The 25505-nt window shown below is 51.1% G+C and overlaps 11 protein-coding genes across 11 annotated transcripts; 6 read left to right on the top strand and 5 right to left on the bottom strand.

Annotated features, from left to right (window-relative positions):
* Nucleotides 1–2482: 2482 nt before the first annotated feature.
* Nucleotides 2483–3973, bottom strand: HO133_008865 (uncharacterized protein; the record flags this gene model as incomplete). The annotated part of the gene is made up of 3 exons (XM_037299728.1): nucleotides 2483–3360; nucleotides 3409–3639; nucleotides 3697–3973. 3 exons carry the CDS (start codon nucleotides 3971–3973, stop codon nucleotides 2483–2485), a joined length of 1386 nt encoding a protein of 461 aa, XP_037155729.1.
* Nucleotides 3974–4290: 317 nt separating this feature from the next.
* HO133_008864 (uncharacterized protein) lies at nucleotides 4291–4988 on the top strand (the record flags this gene model as incomplete). Its single annotated transcript, XM_037299727.1, has 3 exons — nucleotides 4291–4314; nucleotides 4452–4756; nucleotides 4826–4988. 3 exons carry the CDS (start codon nucleotides 4291–4293, stop codon nucleotides 4986–4988), a joined length of 492 nt encoding a protein of 163 aa, XP_037155728.1.
* A 239-nt stretch (nucleotides 4989–5227) lies between these two features.
* HO133_008863 (uncharacterized protein) lies at nucleotides 5228–5987 on the bottom strand (the record flags this gene model as incomplete). Its single annotated transcript, XM_037299726.1, has 2 exons — nucleotides 5228–5725; nucleotides 5778–5987. The coding sequence occupies 2 exons, from the start codon at nucleotides 5985–5987 to the stop codon at nucleotides 5228–5230; spliced, it is 708 nt and encodes a 235-aa protein (XP_037155727.1).
* Nucleotides 5988–6087: 100 nt separating this feature from the next.
* Nucleotides 6088–7252, top strand: HO133_008862 (uncharacterized protein; the record flags this gene model as incomplete). Its single annotated transcript, XM_037299725.1, has 5 exons — nucleotides 6088–6170; nucleotides 6284–6579; nucleotides 6644–6748; nucleotides 6802–7053; nucleotides 7110–7252. 5 exons carry the CDS (start codon nucleotides 6088–6090, stop codon nucleotides 7250–7252), a joined length of 879 nt encoding a protein of 292 aa, XP_037155726.1.
* Nucleotides 7253–8803: 1551 nt separating this feature from the next.
* On the top strand, nucleotides 8804–10219 carry HO133_008861 (uncharacterized protein; the record flags this gene model as incomplete). The annotated part of the gene is made up of 3 exons (XM_037299724.1): nucleotides 8804–8838; nucleotides 9004–9390; nucleotides 9451–10219. 3 exons carry the CDS (start codon nucleotides 8804–8806, stop codon nucleotides 10217–10219), a joined length of 1191 nt encoding a protein of 396 aa, XP_037155725.1.
* Nucleotides 10220–13170: 2951 nt separating this feature from the next.
* Nucleotides 13171–13974, top strand: HO133_008860 (uncharacterized protein; the record flags this gene model as incomplete). Its single annotated transcript, XM_037299723.1, has 1 exon — nucleotides 13171–13974. One exon carries the CDS (start codon nucleotides 13171–13173, stop codon nucleotides 13972–13974), a length of 804 nt encoding a protein of 267 aa, XP_037155724.1.
* Nucleotides 13975–15916: 1942 nt separating this feature from the next.
* On the top strand, nucleotides 15917–16678 carry HO133_008859 (uncharacterized protein; the record flags this gene model as incomplete). The annotated part of the gene is made up of 1 exon (XM_037299722.1): nucleotides 15917–16678. One exon carries the CDS (start codon nucleotides 15917–15919, stop codon nucleotides 16676–16678), a length of 762 nt encoding a protein of 253 aa, XP_037155723.1.
* Nucleotides 16679–18719: 2041 nt separating this feature from the next.
* Nucleotides 18720–20196, bottom strand: HO133_008858 (uncharacterized protein; the record flags this gene model as incomplete). The annotated part of the gene is made up of 2 exons (XM_037299721.1): nucleotides 18720–19853; nucleotides 20041–20196. The coding sequence occupies 2 exons, from the start codon at nucleotides 20194–20196 to the stop codon at nucleotides 18720–18722; spliced, it is 1290 nt and encodes a 429-aa protein (XP_037155722.1).
* A 1090-nt stretch (nucleotides 20197–21286) lies between these two features.
* HO133_008857 (uncharacterized protein) lies at nucleotides 21287–22379 on the bottom strand (the record flags this gene model as incomplete). Its single annotated transcript, XM_037299720.1, has 2 exons — nucleotides 21287–21556; nucleotides 21645–22379. 2 exons carry the CDS (start codon nucleotides 22377–22379, stop codon nucleotides 21287–21289), a joined length of 1005 nt encoding a protein of 334 aa, XP_037155721.1.
* A 577-nt stretch (nucleotides 22380–22956) lies between these two features.
* On the bottom strand, nucleotides 22957–23975 carry HO133_008856 (uncharacterized protein; the record flags this gene model as incomplete). The annotated part of the gene is made up of 3 exons (XM_037299719.1): nucleotides 22957–23122; nucleotides 23191–23316; nucleotides 23365–23975. The coding sequence occupies 3 exons, from the start codon at nucleotides 23973–23975 to the stop codon at nucleotides 22957–22959; spliced, it is 903 nt and encodes a 300-aa protein (XP_037155720.1).
* Nucleotides 23976–24468: 493 nt separating this feature from the next.
* HO133_008855 (uncharacterized protein) lies at nucleotides 24469–25406 on the top strand (the record flags this gene model as incomplete). The annotated part of the gene is made up of 5 exons (XM_037299718.1): nucleotides 24469–24499; nucleotides 24557–24602; nucleotides 24659–24673; nucleotides 24741–25016; nucleotides 25085–25406. 5 exons carry the CDS (start codon nucleotides 24469–24471, stop codon nucleotides 25404–25406), a joined length of 690 nt encoding a protein of 229 aa, XP_037155719.1.
* Between the last annotated feature and the right edge of the window lie 99 nt (nucleotides 25407–25505).

Raw genomic sequence — 25505 nt, 5'->3', positions numbered from 1 at the left:
ACTTCGGTTGGATACTCTGTGGAAGCGTGAAGCGCTGGAGGTCGTGCGGGTGGAAGGTGCAGGCCGATCATCAATGCTTCTTTCGATGGCTACGAATTTCCATCATTACAATGATAGACTACTTTGCCATATACCATTTTGATAGAAAGGAAGTCAACTACGCTGCTCATGCTTTTGAACGTGACATCGGAACAGTGAAGACTGATCCATTTATGTAGAGGGGGTTGGTTTTGCCTAATTCCCATATCTGGTTATACCAAAGACGCCTTACCGCTGCAAAGGATCGATCATGGCCCCATCTCCATCGCTCCCACCACGTATCAACACATCACAAAAAGTTCAGCCTCCGCTTATTGAACGCCCTTTGATCCTTCATCCAATTCCTATACTCCTTCACGCTCCCAATCTTCTCCCCGTAATAATCCGGCACGGGATTCGCCGACGACCCTCCGGACGGATCGACCCTATGCTTCTTTATCCTCCTGTAAAAATCCCTCTCCTTCTATCCATCGCACACACCACTCATCAGCACCCGTCCCTCGAAAACGCACCCCTCCCCCCGCCTTCACCACAACCCAGCCAAACACACACACATACAGAGACGCAAAACTCACCTCGGCAATCTGCCCCCCCACCCTCCGATGCGCCACCCCGAAGACGGCATTCCCCACAAACGGCCCCAGCAGCCATCCCACGGCCCCGCTGCCCGCCGTCAGCGCCGCGAGCACCAGGAACGGATCCAGCCCGAAGACGTTGACCTGCTCGAGGTTGAGCGTCGCGAGGGCGGACACGCCGCCCGCCGTCGTGAGGAGCGAGCTCAGCAGCGACGAGGCGAGGTTGTAGCGGCGCCGCGTCTTGCGCAGCGAGAGGTAGGCGTTCCAGGGCAGGGGGTGGAGGGGAGGGGGGGATGGGAGGGGGGGCGGCGGCGGTGGTGGTGGTGGTGGTGGTGGTGGATTCGAAGCGGAGGGGGGGCGTGCGGTGGGTGGATGGGTTGAGGAAGGGTCGGTGGGTGGGTTTCGACGACGATGTCGATGTCGACAGTGACGCGCAGCATGGTGTGGTGAGCTTGGGTTGGAGTTTCAAGCTCGTGAGTGCGGAGCGCAGGTGCGTTGAGTGGGGGGGGAGCATCTTGGACGCAACTTGGGGAGAGGCGCTGTGGGGGGGGGGTCTGGTCTGGTCTGTGAGGGAGGGTAGTGCACACGACTGGAGCTTTTGATGGTCGGGATGTAAAGTAGGTATGTAGGGCTGTTGGCGCCGTACGCGCTGTTGGCGTCTATCTCTGGCTTGGCACTGCTCGTGGAGTTTCGCAAACTTACTGATGAACAATTCAGTCAACTGTATGTAGTCAGCCAACACGCTCATTTGATTTTTTTACCTTTTGATCAGAGAGATACCTTATAGCTAGCAAATGGTATGCAAGACAAGCGTCGATGTTGTGAGAAGAGTTGCGAATAGGGGTGTGTAACTAGTGTACGGGTCGAGTAATGTTCCAGGACGCACTCTCGGTATTGTTGGAAGTCCAGACGAGATTCGAGAATCAATTGAGGATCTTTGACCCGAGCAATATGCTATTACAGTAGATTTATATAATGGGCCAAAAGGAACGATCAGAAGGGTGGTCTGCCATAAATGTAAGAGTTTGTAGCAAAAGTCATGTCGAAACCCCTTCATGAAATTGGAGCAGTCCGACAGTTGCCAAAAAGTAGTTGACGATTTCCATAGACTTTTCCTTATAAATTGTCATTGTATATACGACGGAGAACTTATAGAAGTCCTAAAGGTTAGGCGCAGTGCCAGAAAATAGTAACAATTTTCGGCAGAATTTTCCTCCAGGACCATCACTTTACCTGCAAGGGAGAATCTGTAGAAGTCGTATAGTTGAAGTATACTACCCCCCGAAAAATGACAGTTTCGCAACCTTTCTCGGAAAATCGTTGTTTTATCTGCGATTCTTGATGTATTATATTCAATCCTTCCTATTGTGAAATGATAGTCCCCTACGCGAGACTTTTGGTACATTCTCTTACTGTAAATTGTTCGGAGTTCCTCCAAGTAACCTTGTTATTCAAGCATACGAGGCTTCGAATGTTGCTCAGACAATCCTTCAAGAGCTTTGGTTTTGCGCGAGGAGAGTAATAGTCTTCGCTGTTTCGCACCGTTAACCCTATAATAACAAGCCATGCAACCATTTATCCTCCGTTGAATGCACGTCTCTTTTCTGCCGCCAAATGATATCTCAGAAGACGTAATCCAGAGCAAGAATGATGCTCATGCTCATGCTCATGCTCATTAACAGCCTCATCGGACGCCGAAAATCATAACTTGAGGAAGGGTGCCGCGTACCAGTTGCCGTTTCCAGCTCAGATACAACAGCCACCAAATCTGATGACTGTGGCAGCGCTAACAGAACAGCACGACACAGCGTACGAAAGTGAGAAAAGGACCAGTTAAACTCGCTGACCCTGATTCGGTCCCTCTATCCTCAAAACGTCAATTGAAACTCCTGCTCTGCTTCCTCTCTTAAAAGCGTGTCCAACCCATGCGGATGATCGCCTGCAAAGATCTCCTCCAAACTTGGCCCCTCATCCTCATCGAAGCATCCCGCGGCCCTACAGCGAATCCACATCTCGCTACCGACTCGGGGTACACCATAACGCCGAATGTACTCCGCTGGCGCCAACGAAGTATCAGGTATCTCATTTGAGCCAGTCTTGACATCTTTCTTTGGCACCACAGTCTTGCGGAGCGTGGCAGAAGTGGCGCGACCTTTCGAGTAGCCCATTGTCGTCTTCGAGGCTGCTACTGCGGCGTTATGACGCATAGGTGAGGGATTAGTTGGCGCAGGTGCGTTCTTGGGCCGGGCAACGAGGGAAGTTGTAAGACGGGGTTTAGCGGGTGCAAAGGTGGGCTTTGAGGCGGTCTTCGACGCAGGACCAGATTGTTTAGGCAGAGACAATGATGCTGCAGCGACTTTGGATTTGAGGGTGGATGGTCCCTTGGTTGGAATCAATTTTCTGGTAGCTGGTGTAGTCTCTGCCTCAATCGTTGCTATGGTCTCATGATACTGCTCCTCTGCTGCTTTTCTTGCCTCGACTGTATCTTTGCATGTTTCGGTCGGACATTCTGGATAGTGCGTGCATGGAATAGGCATACTGTCAATATCTCGTTGCATAAGAGCCTCCATTTTCCTGTCAGCTATGTCATAGATCCTTTGCAGTCGTTGCTCCTCTCGCTCGGCATGACTTAGTCCGTCAGGCCCTTCCCTAGTCATGAAATGGCTCCAGGCCCCTCTCATCCTGTTCTCTCCTTCGAACATGGATAGATTGAGTTCAACATGATCGTCCGGATAATCAGGTAGATCTAAAGCCGATCAGCGCCGCCCTCAATTGGTAAAAGCGAGATGCTAACTTTTCGCCTTTGGTGGCATGTACTCGATCTCCCTTTCTTTCAGTACATCCTTGTCACCCAAGACCTCCAACTTGGTCATCTCAGCATGTGAAATCCTCGGCTTTGCCTTTCGCGCTGACACACTCTTCTGATTAGTCTTGCCCAGATCATTGTCAGCCGGAGGTGGAGCGGGCGTTTGAAAGGCTTTTGCGTTGGTTGTCTTCATGCCTAGAGGCGCTCGAGTTCGCGGGGCTGGATCACGGATACATTAGCTTGACCGTATAGCCAGGCGAGTCGAATATATTATACCCATCGGTGTAACAAAGGCAGTCTTGTCTCCCAGGCCTCCCTTCTTCGCCCCAAGGATCATGTTCTCATTGCCCTTGCCATGGGTCTTCAACCCTCCCTTCCCCCCTCCAAGAGCCCCAGCATTGTTTTCATCGTTCAATGGAACCTTGAAGGGTGTCTTGGGTGCTTTGGCCGGAGTCTTTGGCGCAAGCTGTCTGGCTCCTTGATTGAGCGGCTTTGAAGCCGCTGCTGCTTGATGACCGTGGACCAGGTTCTCTTGGTCTCGCGCCGCAAGCATACTGAATTCAGGAGATTGGTGATTCAGTTCGTAAAAGTCCCAATCATTGATAGTCTTCAGTATTTTCTGTAGTGTAAATGTGTACAGTACTGTTTACTTTTACATGTTGCCATTGGCGACTGAGACGCGGCTAAGAGCCGGATTTAGACGCTTGCGGCGTGGGCACCATGGGCAGATCTTTATCATTCAGGTCCCACGTAAGCTCCACAAACTTCATAACTCTTTTCTCCCTCGAAAAACCTCTCTCTACATACTCTGAATCTCTTGCAACTCCACTAAACTGCCGCCTCCGCTCTGCCTTGCTCAATACCGCCATCATGTCTCTCGACACTATCAAACAGGTACGAAACGCTACTTTCCCCATATCTGCCCCACCTTAGTTTGCGTCGAGGCTAGCAAATGCTTTTGATCACTCTGTGACTGCAATCAATGCTTGTAATGTATGTGGGAGAGGCTAGAATGCTAAGAATTCCTCTAGAAAATGAGTTCCCTCCGCGTGCAGCAAGAGGAGACCCAGGCCAAGTATGAAGAGCTCCAAGGCAAGGTCAAGACGTTGGAGCAGGAGAATCTCGCAAAGGAACAAGAGATCACTTCATTATCGCACAAGAACCAACTGTTGGAGACCGAGGTCGAGAAGCTAGAAGGTGGCATCAAGGAAGCCAAGGTGGCTGCGGAGGAGAGCGGCCAACACGGCATTCAGAATGAGAGTCTACAGAGGAGACTGCAGCTGCTGGAAGAGGAAGCTGAGGAGTCGGACAAGAACATTAGGGAGACAAATGAGAAGTATGACCAAGTCTCTTGCGTTACTGCTAGCGTAGGAGAAACACCAAGCTAACGTCTCCTTTCTCGCAGGCTACGTCAAACCGACGTCAAGGCCGGCCACTACGAACGCAAAGTCCAGGCTCTCGAAGCAAGCCGTGATCAATGGGAGGAGAAGTATGAAGAGATGGCCCAGAAATACAACGTGGTCAAGAAGGAATTGGAGGACTTCCAGCTTGAGATTGGGAATATCTGAGCGGCTGGAGTACTCCACTTGAGTGTTGCATTTGAGCGTTACTGCGGTGCTGCAATGGTGATTTGAGGCGGGAGAGCGCCGAGCTTGCGAGCTGTAAGATGACCAAATGTTGTGCAATAGACATACTTGCATCCTTGGTCGGAAGGACTAGCTATTCAAAAGATGATCATGCTTTTTATTACACTGTTTATTGCTGCCGCTCAAAGGGTATCATGACGCTCATGCCCTTCCTTTGCTTATCATTCCCTTCTGGCCTTGGCTTTCGCTTTGTTGCCCGATCTTTCCTTGTATCTTGTGGCCTTCCTCTCAGCTTTGTTCTCATAACGGAACTTCTTTTTCCTTTTTCTAGGGCCACTTGGGGCCTCTTTGGTCCATACCCGCTTGCCCTTCTCGGATCCTGTTCTTCCCTGCAGAGCCGTAGTTCCCTGTGGTTTCCCATCAGGTCTGTCGGTGCCCGAGGCCTCGCCTTCATTCTCTGCATCTTGAATTGCTTTCTGTAGACCATCCTTTGAGACATCCACAGCCTCGACTGTGACAGTTGTAAACCTATCGTCGTCCATGTATTCGTCCTCATGGTCCACTAGAGGGTCATGATTATCCTTGATCCCATCCCATAGCTCTCCCTCACCCTCAACCCCTTCCTCGCTAGAGTCTGAAGCTACCCCATCCGCTTCCCTTATCATGGAATTTACGGCTTGCACATGCTTCTCCAGATCTGCTTTCCGCCCTTCTCGTAGCTGTAATCGTCCAGTCAGAACCGCAGGGAAGCAGGAACAGATTGAGGCATACGATCTTCCTAGCAGCAAGTTTGTCTTCGCGGTCTTTCTTGGCAGCTTCCTCCTTAGCATGCTTTATTCGTAGCAGCTTGCGTTTGTGGAATCCAGTCAGGTAGTCTTCTCGGGCACTGAAGTCGAAGGAGATCTCTTCGATGGCTGACGCTGATTTCCGCTTCTTCCTTGGTGGAGGCACAGCTTGGAATGCTTTACGTTTACCCAGCATCATGACTGATGTCTGAAGGATGCCAGAGATTTTCGAAGGAGGGGAATCCTCCGTAGATGCGCCGCAAAAACGTTTATCCTAGCGCCAAACATGTCGCCGCATGTCAGGCTTCAAGTGGCATCAGCACCTGGAAAAGCAACATACAGGCAATGTTATCAATGAGGATCTGGGCATTTGCCCTGGGTGCATGCGTAGTCAACGCCTTTAAAGACACATCGCCCTTCTTCCTTTTCTCAACCTCTGAGTAATTCCAAAACTCTGGGCGAAGCCGAGCTCCACTAATCTACAACTTCCAGACTCCTCGCATCCTCCCCAGATCTTACCTCCGCAGCGTCTCTCAGCAAAGTCATCATTCCAGAACTCGAAGCATGTACATCAGATACCTACGTCGTCGTATCGCAGCCGGGCGTCAATGCAGTTGACTACCAAAACCGAGCGTCGCCCTATCTACGGATGAAAGTACTGGGGAATGATAAGAGTATACGGTCAAGTCTTGCGGTCAAGGAAGTGATGGGAGAGATTAGCGGGGACCACCTGAGTAAAGTCATACAAGAGAAGTGTGGGGCAAGACATTTGAGGGTGGATGCGTCAAGTAAGAGCTTCTGGGGCTGGGAACATGCACTGGAGATTATTCGCTGACATATGGCATCATAAAGCTGGCTCCTTTGAAATCTCTGAAGACGCGAAACCCAGAGTTATCAATCTCGATTTCCCCGCTCTTCCTTTCGGTAACGCCAGGTCCCAGAGATTGCTTGAAAACGGTATGGAGAAAATCACTGTTCGACTATGCAATGTGGAAGCTAACATAAATTAGACGCCTTCCTCGCGTCTGTCCTTGACCTACTCTCATCAAATAAGTTCACTGTCATCTACACTACTACGCCTCCCAACGCTGCTCATCAACCAGCCTCCACTGAGTCCGAGTCGTATGAGATGGATGCTCAATTCCAAGCGCCCGTGCACATGGACCTCAAACGAGACTTTTCGAATGAAAAGCGTGCATCTGATGGCAATATTACACTCCCAGATGGTCCTTTGTTCGAACGATACCAATATCTTAGCCCAGGTACTTCCCCTAGGACATGTTTACTTGTGAGACAGCATACTGACTACTCTGTCCAGGCCTTTTTATGGGCTTACTCGTATCCTTCATCCTTATATCGATCCTCTACGTCGGTATCAATGGTGTTGCCAGCCTCCAAGTCTCTTATGCCGCTTTCGACAAGGAGATGGGCCCCGCGGCACAGAAGAAGCAGCCTCAGTAATGTGTTCATGGATTGTAAATTTACGAGATAGTTTGCTTGTATATTGATAGGCTACTAGGGACCCAATGTATGATTTATTGGCTCTCCCATAGCTGAAGTAGCTTGACAAGCAAGATTCAAAGCCGGCACTCGGAGCTGAGAACACCTCTCGCCGCCCAAGGCGTCTGACCTGCATCCATACCGTATTATCTATTCGAAGTACAACAGTGTGATCTCCTAAGATGTAAGGAACGTTGGGTTTCCATGGCTGTGAACACGTGCATTGGCGACCCTGCTGAGCACCTTTCCGACTAACTTATGCCATTCCCGCAACTTTTTCCCATAGACGCATCTTTCATAGGTTAGGGGCCCGACTTTCTCTTTCGATTTGCCTCCATAGTAGTCACGATCGATCATGACTACAAGAAAATCACCTTTGCATGATGCAGGTTGCGAGCAATCGTAGCATCGCGTGGTGAATATTGAGGACCATCAAACATGATTCGTTAGCTTCTTTCAAAATTCGGAATACAGCCGTTGACACACTTCGGTAGGTCACTGAACGTATTCGTGGCAGAGAAAGATTCGACCGCAGAGAAAGACTGTCTAATCTAGGATGAATGCTGGCCACTGAGTTGGTGAGCCGGAGCAATCAATTTTCGTTGTGCAGGTGGTTGTTTGCCGGTGTAGTAGTATATTAACCTGGCCAGTTCGCCTGTGTTACACAAAATGTCCACGCCACTCTCTTCCCCTCCCACCCTCATACCCAGAGAGAAATGAACAGTATGCAGGCCTTAGGTATTGAGGACGATGTCGACCATGATGCGTGAACATCAGAGTGGTATTGGACTCTTTGCGTGGCATGGCCTTGAGTGGTTAGGAAGCTTCGTTTCAGTCCTGACAACATCCGAGTAGGATTCAGACTAGGCCGAAATGACAACGCAATTTCCTGCAATTGCCTCCTTGGTGTGGTAGGCAGCCTCATTGATCATGCATGAAAGCGTTTTTGCTCATGGGGCCTTTACTGTCTTTCGATGGCAACTGTATGGTGAGTTTTTCCCTTCCCCTCACTGAGGAGCCTGTGAGTGAAGCTCCCTCTTTGCCACCCAGCTAACCCGTTGGGCTGCAGGAGTCATGCGGCCCCAAGTGGAGCTCGCCATATGCTGCTACTACATTACATTGGATCATTCAAGTTGTCTACATTATCGTGGATGTCATGGAGTCAAAGCGCCATAGAACGATACGTTGCTGGCACCATCAGACTGGTTGATCTGCTAGGTTACGTTCTCGTGGATCTGGCAGCCTGAAACCAGCACAGAACATCACGTCGTTTGCACTTAGGGGATTGGACGACGTCTTTTGGCGCAGTTATCGTGGACGTGACTGGCACTCGTACTTGGGAGCCATACAATTCTCTACGGAAGATGACAAAGAGAATGGCTCCAGGTATATATATACCGTGGTCTGTCTTGTTCAGGGTGCGTTGGTAAGTAGCATTCATTGCATTCTCCAAGAGACTTCTTTTTTGACTCCGAAGAAGAAACAAGACGACAACAGACATCAACGCTAAAGATGTCTTCTAACAACTTCTCCACCTCCGCGCCCAAGTGAGTGCCTCCCTCCCTCGAACCATCGCTACTATATGTGCGGATGCTAGTCGTACCTGATAGCAGTGTCCTTCTGCTGCTCGTCTCAAGCTACGAACACTGCAAACTCCTAAGCCATTCGACGTGTTTGGCCAATAGACTCACGCTGACACAAAAACTTCATAGTTCACGGGCGCCAGTCCTGCCACAGACCCTCGTCTCCCTCGCAGACCCTCCGCTCCTTGGCGGTGATGAGCCGTTGATCTTCGATGAGCTCACCGGTCCCTATGCCATGCCCCCCAACGACTGGTATGAGTGGGAGGATCCCATGCCCACGGTCACCTCTGTCCCAGGTCTGCAAGCATCGCCTGAGCTTTGGGTACCCGTCGATGCTGTAAGCATTGCTCCGAGGCAAAGGCACCGCGCGCCGGCACCGACCAGGCAAGAGACAGAGGCAAGGCACCCGGAGCTTGCTAACAAGCCAGAACCAAAAAGGCGCAAGGCTCCCCCCGTTAAAGGGGTCTCCGGTCGGGTCATCGAGAAGAAAGTGGAACAGGCTTGTATGCGGTGCCGGTAAGTACTTGGCTCCTTTCCACAAAGGAACGCTCGATGAGCTGACTTTGAGCTTTCTAGAGCCGCAAAACAGAAATGCGACGGCGAGAAACCCCACTGCAGGCGGTGTACAAGGAGGAACCGAAGGTGCTCTTACGTTCCCACCGAGCGGCAGATCGAATGGGCTCAGAAGAAGGCGGCGGGAAGTGCCAATACACCGCCTGAGTCTGTCGAGCAACCTAGGACAGTTGCAATGACACCGCCGGAGAATTACGTCCTTACGGCCCCGGGGCGAAGACTTCTACCGCGTCCTGAAGCACCAGAAGCGGCGATGGGAGGGTTTACAGCAGGCGCAGAGGCACAATTACAAGATCCTGAATATTTTGATCGGGCTTTGGAAGATTTGAATACCATGACGAACGGATACTCACAGTATCCTCAACAGCCTTGCTGGACGTCTGGGGAATTAGATCTCTGGTCAACTGGAGCTTTACAGTATCCCCCACAGCCCAACTTGGCTTTTCGAGGGTATTTGTCTCAGCCAAGCAGACCCTTGCCATTTCTCGGAGAGCCCAGTCTCACGTCTGAAGGGTCAGTTGGCCAGTCCACCGGGTTCTCGCTATACACAAGAGATCCTAGCATGGCATCTGATGGTCCAACGGCTTTTTCAGAGAACTCAACGCATCAAAATGAACCTGGAATGGGATTCATGAATTACGACTTTCCTCAAACAAGCCCAGAGGGTGGACAGGATCTGACGGGATCCAACCATTTTGACGGGCAGGCATGGACCCTCGCCCACTTCGCAGGACTGGATGCGATGGACCTGCCGGGAAACCGAAGGACGTGAGGCCAGGAAAAAAGCCAACTATATAAGAGTGATGGTCAAAAGTTACTACAAGAATTTAGAAATAGAATATAGATTTATAGAGCATCGCAAGTCTCAAAACTCATTCTACACCACTTCCTCTGCTCCCAAAGATTCCCCAAAATTCTCGCGATGTCATGAAAAGTATCTGTCCCTTCAACTCTACCCCCACAAATACAGGCACATGGGAAACGGCAGACAACCGTGGGCCCTGGGCTTTCCCGGGCACGTTTCTTGGCGCTGCGTAAATTAAAGGGATAAGTACCGATGCACTGCAGCACTACAAATATCTGCAGTGAAGGTCATGTGCATAACCTCTAATTGCTTCCCAAGAGACCTACATATCTACGGAAAACGGAAACAATCAGTGAGTATCATTGGCGCGCTTTACAAAGTATGCCAATGAGTCTGACGTGCTGGACAGGAAACGTTTGCTATGCTACTACTTCCCCTCTCTGACAACACTTGTGTGGTGGTGGTTTGCTATCATGGCAATTCGTTCTTGATTGGAAGATCTTCACTGTAACCACTCAAGAATGTATGAGATAGCACAGCTGTCTGAGATCCACAAAGTCCATCACGGATGCGTCTCGGTAGATTTGGGCATCGGCTTGTTTCATCTTACTTGACTTTAGAAGGGTCATCGCTGGGATGATAACACGGATATTGGCAAAGACGAAGCTCGTGCTTGTCTGCAATCACCCAACGCTATTTGCCCCCCACCAACCTCAACTTTCGTCGTCCTCTTCGCTTGACACCTCTTTCTTTCCCAGCAGAGGCAAATTGCAGTATTTTACTTATTATTCCCCGATCGGATTTGTAGTACCTTGCTTCCACCAGGGTCCGCTTACGCAACAACGAGCACCCAGAAAGTGTATCAGAAGCACCTGTCTATGCCCTTTCCGTGAAGACGGTGCCGAGTCAACGGACGGCATGGAAAGTAAGGGTCTATCTCATCCTTGTCTACACTTATCTAACACTCTCTCCCTACCGGTGGCCTTTCCAGTCTTTTCCCCTTCCCTCTAAAAAGGCAAATTGCATGATTCTGCCGATCACTTCTGCTTCAGGATTGCTCGGTATCATGTGACATAGTCAAAGCCGTCTTTTGCAACGGAAGGTCTTCCGAAGATGTATCAGAAGTGGCCGCCTTGACGGTGAAAGCTGGCGCTAAGCCAGCGCACGGTGCAGAAGGCTGAGCCTATTCATCTTCATGGATGCCTGCAAGTCATCCACACCCTTTCCCCACCATATCCGCTCTCAGATGTACCCCGGCTTTTCGACAATCCACTCACCGTGGTCGATCGATTCTGCTTCAGAAATGCAGTATCACGCGATCCCTCCCACACCCTGCTTTTACAATAGGACCCTTCCGAAGACGAATCAGAAGTGCCTGGCTTTGACTTATACGAAAGATTAGCGCTAAACAAACCGACAGCGTGGCTCGGCCGTCCGTCACAGGAACGTGGTGGTTTTGACGGGGACGGGTACCTGGCGATCAAAACTACCCGGACCTAGAGCAAGGGTGGCAGTACGAGTGCTTCCAAATCTGGCTGGATCATCAGAAACTACCCCATGACTGGCAGTACAATGCCCTCGACGCTATTTGTTGCAACAATAACGAGCCCGACCGGCTCTTGAGGAAGGGGAGCAGTACGAAAGCCTCAAATCAGGAGGAAGATGACAGAGCTGCGCCTGGGCCTTTCCAAGTGACGGTGCGAAACTGACCGCGGCACGGCTGTAGGTTGACAAAGCCTATGGCAGGCCGCGTGGTAGCTTTGACGTCAGCAGTTCTAATGAAACACAAGATTCACGTGGATCATCAGAAATGGTAGCTATACGAGCGCTCCCATTGCGTGCCCATGAAAGAGAAGGCGAAGCTCTAAAGTCAAACTAGTCAGTAAAACACTGAGTTACCACGCTCTCAGGGAGCCTTAGTAGTGTGGAAGTTCTGGAATCAGATGGTGGCAGTGAGACATAGCCTCGAAAACATTGTTCTAGCCGCCAAGGGACTGTGGAAGCAAGCAACGGCATTGCTTTGGTAAGTCGAGAGACCCGGTCTATGATGCAACGAGTGTCATTTCTTAATCACCTCATCAGCCACCAGTGACAGATATTGTGCAGCATCTGATAGCGACTTTGCGATTGAAACACAATCCACTGGCTCTCACGGAGCGAAAATAACAGGGGTACCCTCGAGGTGGAACATGTTGGGATCATGCACTGAGCCGATGCAGTGCTGGTAGCCGCCGACAGATAGCAGAGTAAGCACGTGCCCTGCTTTCGCAAGTAAAGAGCCTGCTTGAGAATGAATGAGTCTAGTCGGACTTGCTTTAGCAAGCCGAGATGTCCGATTGAAAGTGTGTAGGTCCATCCACCTCGTCTCAATCTCGTCGCAGGAGATGATCCGTGCCGCTAATCTTCGACGCTTTCAGATGTCTGATTGACCATGTATCGAGCTCTGACGGCTCCTTTGTGGCAAGCGCAGGCATCTAATTGACCAATTTCTCCAATCTTATCTCCATTGTCCTAACTAGGTCAAAAGGAGGGCGCCTGGCGCTGATCTTTGTCAATTCGAGATATCTGCTTGACATTCCACTGTGTCTCACCTGTTTTACTTTGGCAAGCCGATATCCAGGATGGACAACACCCTCACTGCTCAGCCTCGTCTCGGTTTCGTCGCAGGCTTCGTCTCCTGGCGCCAGGGCAACTCGAGGTATATCAGTCCTGCCTGCCCATCATGAAATGTATCAGATTGACAACAAATCTTCTGAGCATACAGGATTCCCCCTAGACAGACATACATCCTACACCTTGGAACAAACACGAGTTCTTCTCTCAAACACAGACAAGAAACCCAACCCCCTCGGCAGCCAACCACCACAATGTGCAGACAATTTTACCGCCACTGCCGCGATTGCCACGAATTGTTTCCAATGTCGGAGCCCGAAATGAGAGAACCATGTGAAGCATTTCAAAAAGCGCGAACCATCAAACGTCATTTGAAGTCATGTCCAGGGGATGAGATCCCAGTCATCAGACCCCTGTCCGGCCATGGTGTGAAAGTCTGCGGAACATGCAGCAAGAAGAATCGGAATGAACAACGGAAGCGAGAGAACGCCCAAAAGAGAGCGAGGCGTGCAAAGCTGAAGAGAAACAAGATGACAGCAGGGATAGGGGCAGGCAATGTGGTATGGACTCCGCCGAACACCTGGCCATCCATCGTCGTGGATTCGCAGACTTTGGCCCTGCACTCTCCGCAACCCAAACCTCTCAACGACTTCAACGTGAGGTCAATGACGCAGGCGCTCCAACATGGGCTCAACGGTAGCATCAGCACAGCAATGATGGCGCACAATCATGTCAGCGTCTCCCAGCACGAGCGCGGAGTCTACTCCCAGTCTCATCAGGTGTTTGCGGCAACTATGTCCAACGCTCTGCAGCTACAAGAGGATGGTCATGACAGGATCGCAACTGAGATGCGAGACGACGTTACCTTGCACCACCAGTACAAATTTGAATCGCCAGACCTTCCAACAACAATGCTAGATGTCCCGGTGTATCAGGAGCAGCAGTGCCAGCATGTTGGTCCCGGCATTACCATGGCCGATGATGCCAAATGGAAGCAGAGCCGTACCGAGACCTGTACCTTCAGTGAATGGAGCTTTCGAATGGAACTCAACGAATGGAGTACCGTGTTTGACGACAATGATGATCCTGATGGTGCCAAGGAGCTTTGAGCAAGATTTAAGAACATCTGGATATGCAGGCGTATCTAGCCAGGAGCCCATTCGGCGCCTCGTGGTCTCAACGCATTTGCTATGGAGATGGAGTATTGATTTCTTTAGTGCACAGGGAAGAGATTATTTGTTCGAACTGGCCCATCTACCCAGCTTGCATTCACATCCACTTGGCTTTTAGAAATCACGCATCGGCGAGCAGGCTCTTCGACGACGATGATGCATGCATACTGTCGACTGCGTCGAGCAACTCGCATTTTCCTTTTGTTTTTATTAGCACACACTCGTTGTGGTCACATTGTCCTTCGCCTATCGTCTGTGTTATGGCGTTATTGGCTTATCGACAATCTCAGATAGATGGTCATGCATTCTATCGTCATTGCTATGTTGGTCAGACACTCAAAGAATCTAAGTGTGCTCCAGAGCCTCGACTAGATTCATGCAAGTAGTTCTGTTGCAAGCTCAAACCAGCCCAGTCGAAGATGAACGTAGTATCCATGCCATTCATCCCAGTCCTGTTGGCATGGAAGTAGTACCCATGCCAAGTCGTAAACGGTTTGATGCAGGCTCTCCAGCACAGACATGCAATTTACCTTGCTCCGCCCAAGAGAATCTGGTCTCGGCTTCACTCGGCTTCGGCCATTGAGCGGCGGGGTTTTGTTTTGATTTTCGCAGGCAGAGAGCTAGGGCCGTGATCTAATTTCCCGCTTCGAACATGCAGGGCCATCCGTCTCACTCTTCTTTCATTTCCACCCACTTTTCCCAAATACTTCATCAACGACCTAACTCTCCGACCATGCTGCACGACTGACGATCTGATCTAGACTCGGAAATTTGATACGCAGGTACATGTGACTCCACTGCATACGGGAGACACGGGGAAGCAACGCACTCCGGACTTTATTCGCGTGGCCCAATGATGTGGGAACGCTTCTACCAGCTTTGACGAATCCTCTGGGATCAGCATATCCTTCATACCCATACAATTGTGCAAACAGACGTGCTCTAGACCCGGGAAGGACAACTACACAGACATGACAATCCACGAGGAGCTTCAGTTCACTCCTAGTCCACTCTGACAGATGGCAGACAGCGGGACAAGCATCGAGACCTCTAGAACCCCGGGCTAACGGCGAGTGATGGCATGATGCAGGTAAGCCGTTTAGGCACAAGGCCCGCCCTCGGCCCCCCAGAAACTTTACACTCGCTCGGTCATGGTCGGGTTTGACCACTCGTTCAACCTCGACTAGCAAGATTCCTCCGTGCAGACAATGACATGGGATTCTCCGGCCTAGGCCGCGATTAGTGCAGCCGCTCAGGAGAATAAAGTCAATTCCGACCAGCCATGCAGACCATGCGAAAGTCCAACGTTGCATCGATATGCAGGCGACGAAACGTCTAGACGGTCCACTCCGTCGGGCTCCATGGGACGGATCAAATTCGATATGCAGGATCTTTTCGCCGAGGATTTCGAGGCAATTGAGTTTGATTTGGAAATAATTGCAGGGTTGGAGGGTATGCAAAGGTACACGGGCCGGACGCGATATGCCCCATGTTTACCTACCTACCTACCACAGCTGCTCGTTCGTTTGCACGTGCGCTTTTCATGCATGGCACCACGTTATCCACCGGTGGAAATGCAACATAAAAAGCCACCAGCAACCCCTCCCGCTGTGATTCTAAATCAGCGTCTGTTCCCGAGAATCAGGGGGGCTATACACTTGCCTAAAGAGAGCATCATTAAACGTTGCAGGAAAGTATTCGAGGCTTTTATTCTCAGGCGCTGGATTCTCACCCTACGCTCTTTATCGGCTGGCCTTCACAGACCTCATCGCTTTCACAATAGCAAAACAATTTTCACCCATCCCTACCCTTTCCTCTCACGATGTGTATCCAGTGGTGTTGCAAAAACTGCAGCGACAAAGTCACAATACTCCCCCACATGTGGGCGCGTGAACGTTGCAACGACTTTTTCATAGAGCGCTCAAAGAACCGAAACCTAACGGACTGCCCCAACGGACCATTGGAGCTGCGACGCGCATTCCATAGACACCCTTACAGAGGTGCTCAGAAGTGCGACGCTTGCAAGAAGGCCAGCCGGAAAGACTCCAAGCTCGTTCAGTCGGCCCGGCAGAAGGCCAATGTGGCGCTTGGTGAACGACCAGAATATGTAGGAGCGCTGTTCCTGGGAGAGCTGGAGATCCCGGACGAGTTCCACGAGGCGAACCAACTTCGACGCGGCGAAGTGGATGCGATGAGGTCGAGCTGGGAAAGCTTCAGTTTGGCCAACGGGCATCTGCCATCGCACGAGTTGGAACGGGAATGGGCGACCCGATTCTCTGCATTCAACGTTGGTCTGAACGCCGGAGTACGGACCCAGTCATCGAAGCTTGCTCCCACCTTCGGACAGCGGATGAGTGGAGAAGATGATAATCGAGGCATGACGGCTGCTGCGGACGAAACCTCTCGAAGCCTGCGTCAGGAAACCAGTACAACCGTCGATGAAGCAGCCTCTCAAGACACGCACAACCAAGACTTTTACAAAATCAGCTCATGGACCAACAACAGCACCTACACCACTGCTGAGGAAAGCGGAGCTCCTCAAGAGCCCCACCGCGAAGTCCATGACAACTCCAATGACTCCAATTCAGCCACGGGCTCCTCGTCATCTCAATCGACACGAGCAAGACCATGGGATCTATGACGCCGGCGAGGTCAGTGCCAGCCTTTCAACCCCTCAAAGCGCCCGAACAATGACACTTTTGAAGGAAGACACCAACAACAACGATAGAACATGGAAAAAAGCGAACCGCAATGACCTCGATTTGCTGAAGTCTCTGCTCTTCGTGCCTCGCAGATATCTCGACCGGAATTGAAAGGTATAAGAAATGCCAAAGACATACATACAGCGAGGACACTTTTTCACGCATGCATGCTCTATGACCCGATCCCCCTCACCATCACCATCGCCATCGCCATCGGCACAAAATGGCCCCCAGCGGCTCGCCACCTTTCCATACATCCAACCTCCAATATCACGCACAGCGCATAAAGACGGAACGTATCCTATGAGGACCCTCGAGCATTCACGATCAACAAGAAAATCCCTCCCAACCAAATGCTGCACACCACACAGTCCAAACCCTCACCAACAGCACCACCGCTTCGACCCTCGTCCCATCATCCAACATCGGAAGTATTCCACGTTCCATCACAGTCAGCCTCTGATATGGTACCGTCGTCCATCGTTTGCCTCGCACCATACGAGTCACACACGCACAGTCTTCGACCTCGATGTGCATGGCACGGGATTTGCCATTCCGCTACGCTCTCCTCATGCGCAACTTCAAGCGTTGTGTTTGCACCATCCGAGCGAGCCACACGACCATGGTCTCCGAAATGGAATCTATGACCGCCAAACGCTGCAAGCTACCACGATGCCCACGACATGGGCCTGGCAAGCAAATCGTATCCACGCGGTATCGGACCAAGCTTCGTCATCACTACCGCACCAGTTCAGCGTTCAACGGAAACACTATCCGCATAAACCCCCCATTGCAGTGTTTCGCAAAGACAGCCGGTGCAGGCGAGTATACATCATCCGAGCTCGCCAGCGATGCAAGCGAGGCATGAGGATCGACATTTGTCTTATCAACCGTGAGTCCTACCTATCATTCTTATACTCCAGTCCCTGCGCCGTGACACGCGACTCTAATATCCCGGTACCTGTGCTCCACCCTGAATCAACATCCTACCAACAAACAAAGTCGCAAGAGCTCCCTGCGCTAACATCTTTTGACGAATGTAGTTCATACCCTCAGATACCGCTTTCCCAAATCCAACCAACCTCCCGCTGCGCGCCGACAGGACAATGCCATCTGCCCTGCTTCTCTGTCTCGGGAATTTGGAAGTGCGTACGCGCTCGAGAGTGAGGACGGTCTCGCCTACTCCCTTTCGACATGCGCCCTCACACCCTGCATCCGAGCGGACTGCTACATAGGGTGGCGCAGAACCCGTCATTTGGAGAGTCTGAAGACGATACAAGTGGCTTCGATCGCGGTGGGGGGATCCTCTCTCCTTATTTCGGGTCTTCGGCAGAGACGGCCGGCGCGAGTATGTAATCCTAGAACCACCACTACCACACTACCCTACAACATTTCCAATTTTATTTCGGAAATATCTCAATCGCGACAGGCGAGACCATTGGGGATTTAATCCGTAGACGGTGAGGTCAGTGCCCACGTAATCAACACACCCATTCCGCAGTGCGCACATACTGACACCGTCCAAGATGAAGCGTACTGGACATATGGCTAGGAAGGGGTCGGATGACCTGGCGTTCGGAATGGGCGAATTTCCGAAAGGACTTGGTACGAGGTGGAGGGCAGAATATTAAGATACTGAGAGGGAGATTATGAAGCAAGGCAATGGACGGCGGTGTTTGGAATCGGTACCGGAAGGATGGATGATGGTGATTTGACCGCAGTGGATATACATTGAAATTGCTAGCTTTTGTGGGGAGGAGTATTGAGCGTATAATACACGGTGTATATTCCCGAGCGAGGCAAGAAAAAAGCAGTGGTGGCCCTTTTGGTACTCAGGTGAAGCTGAAGCTTCGCCAGTACGGGTTCTCAACCGGCCCATTGACGTTCTTTGACTGTTTGAGACTATTTGCATCAGAGGTCAGTCACCCTGTCGCGTCCATCGACGGCTGGGTGTAGTACGACGGCCTGCTCCTGCATCTTCTACTCGGTATCTTGGACGTCTGTCTCCTTCCCTTCCGGCGCCTTTGCGTCCCTCTCGTCGACGATTGCGCAGTCATGAGCAACATGCGGAACATCCTTATGACTCCGAGGGTCAGTCACGGCTTGCTCTTCGGCCTCTTCTTGCTTCCTCATCTCCTCCTCCCAATCGTCTACGACGACTTCGCTCTCCTTTGCTTTCTTCATCTCCTCTTTCTTTTTCTTTGCGTCTCGCAGCTTGCTTCCCAGGACTGTGTATACACTCTTCTCTCCGACGACGGTTTGCCTAGGCGCCGTCCTAGGTGCCGCGGCTTTGGCTGCCACCTGGCTCCATCCGCCGTTGTTGGCGGGATCATCCATTTCTCGTCGTGTGATGTTGAGTGAGTTGTCCAGTGAGCAAAGTTGGATCGAAGTTGCAAGATGCTTAGAGGAGATGGAAGCCGAGAGCGATGCTTTCAACGCTTTGATGGCGGCCTCAATTGCGGAGGATGAAATGACTGTCGAAGACGAGGCCGGTCGAGCCTTGATGACAATCTCTTCGCTTGGTAGAAATGAAATGTCGTATGATAGGCCGGGCGTTGAGTCCAAGCTTGCAGCACAGTCTGCGCGCAATTCTTCTAGCGTAAGACCAAACCGCGGATTACTTAACAAAAACCCGTTGTAAGTTTCGTTGTTAGCTTGCAACTTCCTTTGAGTCTCTGCTACGGGATTGCTAGAAGCCTCTGCGGAGCTACGAATGCGGACGGACTCAGCGAGAGTCTTCATAGGTGCCATGACGAATCGTGGTGTCTTGAACACAGCAACGTGGCGGTGTGGTTCGGGATCCATACTTTCGCTGTCAAAACCAAAATCGACGGAAAGAGAGTGTAGGAAAGCTCGCTGATGGGGTGGCATTGGCTTGAAGCGTAGCCGTTTTTCAGCCTCATCTGCAGCAAATACTCTAATTTCCCTCTCCTGCGTCTGGCCCCATTTGACATTCTCTCGGAACATCTTCAAAGTGTCATTGGAGTACGGGATGTGGTCGTCCTTATGGGCCTCTGGGTCGATGTTGAGCGCTAGGGCCAGCTTATGATTTCTGGCAAGCCTTGCGCACTCATCGTCACATTCCAGACTCTTCCCGGTGTTTCCTTCGCTCGTCTTGGAAGCATTACACTTCACCTCTTGCTTCAAATGTTGACATTCGCATGTAATGAACATCCTGTTCTGGCAAGGCTTGTCTTCGCGGCAGGATGAAGGGGCATGGCACTGCTCTTCACAAGGGTGGCCACATGCCTTCTTTGCTTTACCGCAAGCTTGCTGACACGTTTTTACAACATCTTCACACTCCCCAGGTCGATGGCACTGTTTTCGGCAAAAGTGGGAACCACATTTCAGTTTCCTTCCGCAGACCTCCCCACATCGGACCTCCGAAAGCCAGCAAGGCTGGTTCTTCAGCGTCTTCTTTCCACATAAGCAAGGTTTCTGTGCGAGAAAAGGACATTTGGGGCAAGTTTCGTCGTCGCCATGGCAGCTGTGTGGTACCCTTGGATGACCACAGTCCCTCGGACGCTCACAGTCAAATCGGCAGGGAGGTGGGGAAGTTCCACAAGGCAACGGAGGTTGAAGTACAGTCTTGCCACAGTGACAGCTAATTTCATCGAAGATAGCTTCTCGACAACTCCCACATGGTCCCTTATGACAGAGCTCTGGACAGGTGTGATTTCCGCACTTCAGCATCCGCCCACAAGAGCGAGTGCAGATATGCTCGGCTTCGATACCCTCATCAACAATGCGCGAAGCTCCTAGAGGTCGAAGTTTGCGTTTCGTAGCCTGGCGTTCTGCTGCCTTCTTTTCGCCAGAACAGCATCTCTCGCCACACTCATGACGACCACAGTTCATGGTGGCTCTGCAAGCTCTCATGCATTGCGGTCGCTCTTCGCTTCCTTGATGGCATACAGTGGAGGATTGGGTGCGGCCGCAGCGACACAAGATCTTCACTGTCATGAGACAGGGCATACAATCATCTGCATGGCAAGTCTGCAGACACGAGTGACCACAAGGAAGCTTCTTCAAACATGTCTTGTCGCAGTTCGGGATTGGATCCTCGCATGTCTCTCTGGAGGCGCAAGACACGTCGTTCAGCAAGGTCTTTCCACAGGGGCAGTGAGATACGACATCTGGGGACCGAGGACAATGTGGCGTTGTGAGCTCCTGCGGATGGCATCTCTTTTGGCAGGTGTGTTTGCCGCAATCGTATTCTCTCTGACACCCATTCCCACAATTGAACGTCCCAGTCCACTCCTCGACGTTCGTAGAATCATCTCTAGCCTCCAGTATTCGCTTACTTTTTCTTTCATCACCGCGTTCGCAACAGACAATCGTTCGCTTGTCCTTACCACAATAGCAACGGCAGTCCATAGGAACCTCACAAGCGCCGCACAAACCCTCATGACATGGTTTCCGGCATGTATGCTCACCACATGGTAAGAGATCCCCACATACCTCCCCACAACTCCAGCCTGTGTCGTAATTCGTGTCCACGCATCTCCTCGAGGTTGACCTTTTGCCGCAAAAGCAACTTTGCGGAGGACCTATGTGTGAACAAGGAGGACATGGACCGGCATGACACAGTAGCTCGCAGGGATGAGGGCATTTCTTCGGTAGAATTCTGTGATTGCCACAAGTTTGTCCACACGAGTGAGGCGGTATCCCAGGAATGGGTTGAGGGTCCGCTTCCTTCGTGCACCAACATGTGTAACTAGAGGGCAGAACATCCTTAGGCAAGTTGCATCCAGGGCATCTCCATTGTCTTGGAGGAGGAAGGTCTCCATTCTCGTTACGCCGCTGAGCTTGGGTTGAGCCTTCGTTGGTCGACCATTTCTTGATACAACTCAGATGAAATACAGTCCAGCATGTCTTGCAAGACCAGACCTTGGAATTGCGAGCTACCTCATTCGTACATATAGGGCATTCGTAGATCCCGTTTGCGATATCTTCGTGTGTGCGTGTAGCAATATCGGGAGCCGTGGACTTGGGGATTGACTGCCTCCTTGCACGCGGTGCTTTTGTTTGAGGCTGGCGTTGGTTGGGTTGGGCTGTCTTTCCACCTCTAGTATTAATGAGCCGTTGTTGATGTCGTTGACCTGGGTGAAACTCTGGTGCATCTGCTTGCAAGGTAGATACATTCTGCGTTGATGTGAGCTCCTCCTGGGTCAATGCTCCGCGAACATGTCTACCAGACCCGAGGACTGTTCCCTGGTTGTGTCCATCGCGCAGCCCATCATGACCGTAGCCCTGCCCATTCGCATTCGTTCCAGAAGCATCTGCAGGCGCTCCGCCTCCACGGACTTCTCCTCCTCTGCCTGTTCCTCTCCCTCTGCCTCGACCCCTTGGCCCCCGCCCTCTTGCATTGCCTGAATGACCATTTTCATTTGTCGAAGCTTCAGCACTTGAAGGCTCGGTAGAAGATGGTATCGAAGGTGGTGCTACAGAAGCTGGTCTTAGTGCCAATGATTGGTTGATTAGTCGAGAAGAAGAGCCGTTTGTCTCTGGGATTTGAGTGATCCTGCCCAGATTCTGTCCACCTCTGTGAGCCGACGGATTGTTGCCACCCCACCTTGGCCTCCTGCGTTGCGGTGTTGGGTTGGGCAAATGTGTGATAGGTGCTGAATCAACTGAAGCCATGACTGGAGTACAGATTGGCAGGTGGCTATGCTGTAGGTGATGAATGGCGGGCAGCAAGCACCAATATCGGGTCAAGTGTGCTGCTGGCCAACAGAGATGTTCCAAAGGAGATGTTTACTATAGTTATTTTGAGGCTTCATGAATTCAGTCTTACTGACGAGAACACAAGAAAGGGAGTCCCGGTGCGGGAGATATCGTCGTGGGAGGAACTGGAGTGGCACAGGCCCCGTTTTTCATCGCTTTCCGCTAAATTGGATGACGCATCAAACTCCTAATCTTCTACTTACTTTACTCTATGAGTCACATGCTGCAACTGCATTTGTTCTTTCCTCTACTACTTATTATTCAGCCAGTGGCTGAGTCCATCACTTTGCCTGAGGCTTCATCCGTTGAGCGGAGGGGTCCAGATTCATTACACATTATATGACTACAATCAATTCATCGAGTATTCGCCTCGTTCTGTCTGCGTACAAGTTGCGCTACCGCGCTGTCGACTCATTATGTTCACTGCTTTAAGTCTCCTCCTGAACCAGTGCCTGATCACAAGGACAAGAGAAATAAAGACAGGACTAGGGTATCAAAATAAATCAGTGTCCCCCAATGCCTTCTCCTTGATGAAGTCAAAGATGAACTGGAAATAATCTGGCTCGGCCACTGTATTGTTGTGAGAGCCATTGGGTATGGTGCGCCAAGTTATGCTTTTTGCTCGGCACACGGATAGGAGCTTTTTCATATGAGATGGCCTAGACGATAAGCGACTCGATCAGCTCCAGTCTATTGAATGAGCTGTCCGTTTGTGGAGGCTGCTTACGGAATGATCTCGTCCTTCAAACCACTAATAAACAGGATGGGGACTTCGGTAATCTGAGGGAGAATATCTTCGCTTGGCCAATACTGATGGCATAGCCAAGCAATGTATTTCGCGGGTGGAAAAGCACTACATACAGTCAGCAATGGTGGCAAGGAGACAGCGTGGAGTGACAACCTGGGGATTAATTTTCTTATCGAAGTGAAAGTGTTCTCCAAAATTAAACCAATCACATCATGGGCCTCTTGATTCTTTGCCACAAGTTGAATCGCAACAGCTCCACCCAGGCTTTGGCCATAGACCACGATCTTGGTACCCTTAATGTCCTTTCTGTTGCGGATATAATCAAGAGCCGTTTGTGCATCGATCATCAGACCTTCTTCATTAGGAGTTCCAGTTGACATGCCATAGCCTCTGTATTCAAGCATGAGAACGTTGCAACCGACATTCTCCTCCAAGATCTTGGCGATGGGAACCCGATGTCCAATGTTGCCAGCATTCCCATGGAACATGAGAATTGTGACATTTTGCGCAAGTCCTTTGTTGGAGGGTCGAATAAAGAAAGCCCCAAGAGTCTCTCCATCCGGCGTAGAAAGCCGCAGGTCTTCGTACTCAGAAATCCCAAACTGTGTCGGACGTGGGACACCTTCATCAGTATTCGCACCTGATGGCAGATACCGTGGATATATAAGCTCGTTTTGCTTGTAGTATAACAGTCCGCTTGCTAAAAAGGCGATGCCAGATGATGCCATTGCCGGCAAACGCAAATATGACAGGTAAGAAGCCATTTGAAGGCTGAGAAGAATAGTGCACGGACTTCAGCCACTGAGAAACTGATCGAATTAAAATCGATGTTTGCTTTACAACGGTTTAGCGACTTCCCAACGAAGAACAACAGGAGTATTTCGTTCAGAGAAGTAATAATGCAGCTTAGTTGTTGGTGCGGGCCTAGTCAAACATGGCATTACTTTTCCAACTAACGCCAGATCTAGTTCCTGATCACAAGAAGATGAGGAACGAGAAACGAGAAAGGCAAGTCGGTCAGTACATATCACTACCCAAGAAAGTCGAGAACAAAGCCAAGGAGTCCAGTTGCCGCTGAGGAGCACGCGCGCTAGCCGCCAAGCGCCACCCGAAGCTTCAACGCGTCCAAGCTGCCTGGTAGAGGTTGATTTCCGTTTCTCAAAGTGCCACACTTCAAAATAGCTGACTGATTCCATTTTACTCATAGTCTATTATAATACTTGACCAAGCCCCGTACTCGAGAGACTGTTCTTCACCATGGTGATGCCAACGGGGACGCTGAGCGAAGGTGCTATCTCCGAGCTTACTTTAAGACCTGCAGAATGAAGCTGACAGCTCTAATTAGACGGCATACATATCGACATGAATCATCTAAAGACAGGAGAAGTAAAGTCAGCACTCCGACCCCTAACCTCCCCACCGCGCATCACTAACCCCTCCTCTCCAGCCTCGGAACATCAATGTACTTCCCCATCTCCCCCCTCCCCCTCCCCTCTCCACCCTCCTCTAATCCCCCCCGTTCCAACCAGCATGGCCATCACCTTCTCCCAAGGCGTCATCCTCGGCGCCGACTCCCGCACCACCACCGGCGCCTACATCGCCAACCGCGTCACCGACAAACTGACCCAAGTGCACGACACGATCTGGTGCTGCCGGTCCGGCTCGGCCGCCGACACGCAAGCCGTGGCCGACATCGTCGACTACCACCTGGGCATGTACGGGACCGCGAACGAGGAGCAGCCGACGACGCAGACGGCGGCGGCGTTGTTTCAGGAGCTGTGCTACGATAACAAGGACCAGCTGAGGTGGGTGATGCTTGGAAATGGAGGTGCGATGGAACGAGAGAGAGCTAATTCTGGGGACTGGAATGCAGTGCGGGGATGATCATTGCAGGCTACGATCCGAGACATGGAGGGTCGGTTTACAGTATCCCTTTGGGAGGCAGCTTGCACAAGCAATCGTACGCTATCGGTGGTTCGGGAAGTACATACATTTACGGATACTGTGACTCGTATTGGAAAGAGGGCATGAGCGAGGCAGAAGGGGTGGACTTCGTGAAGGGGGCGTTGAGGGAAGCGATAAAGTGGGATGGATCCTCAGGAGGCGTAATAAGGCTGGTGGTGCTGACGAATGAGGGGGCGGTGAGGCATCTGTATCTACCAGATCAGGGTTACAAGGGGCCAGGCACGAAATGACGTGGACGAAAGCATAGGAGCTTTAGACATTCATCTCAATGATTGATTTGTGCAAACCTCCTCTTCGACATTTCCTAATGTCCTGGAGAGATATGCTCC

The sequence above is a fragment of the Letharia lupina genome (genome assembly GCF_014066315.1).
Source record: "Letharia lupina isolate WasteWater1 chromosome Unknown contig_5, whole genome shotgun sequence".
Classification (NCBI taxonomy): Eukaryota; Fungi; Ascomycota; class Lecanoromycetes; order Lecanorales; family Parmeliaceae; genus Letharia; species Letharia lupina.
This window is presented reverse-complemented; position numbering and strand designations above follow the sequence as displayed.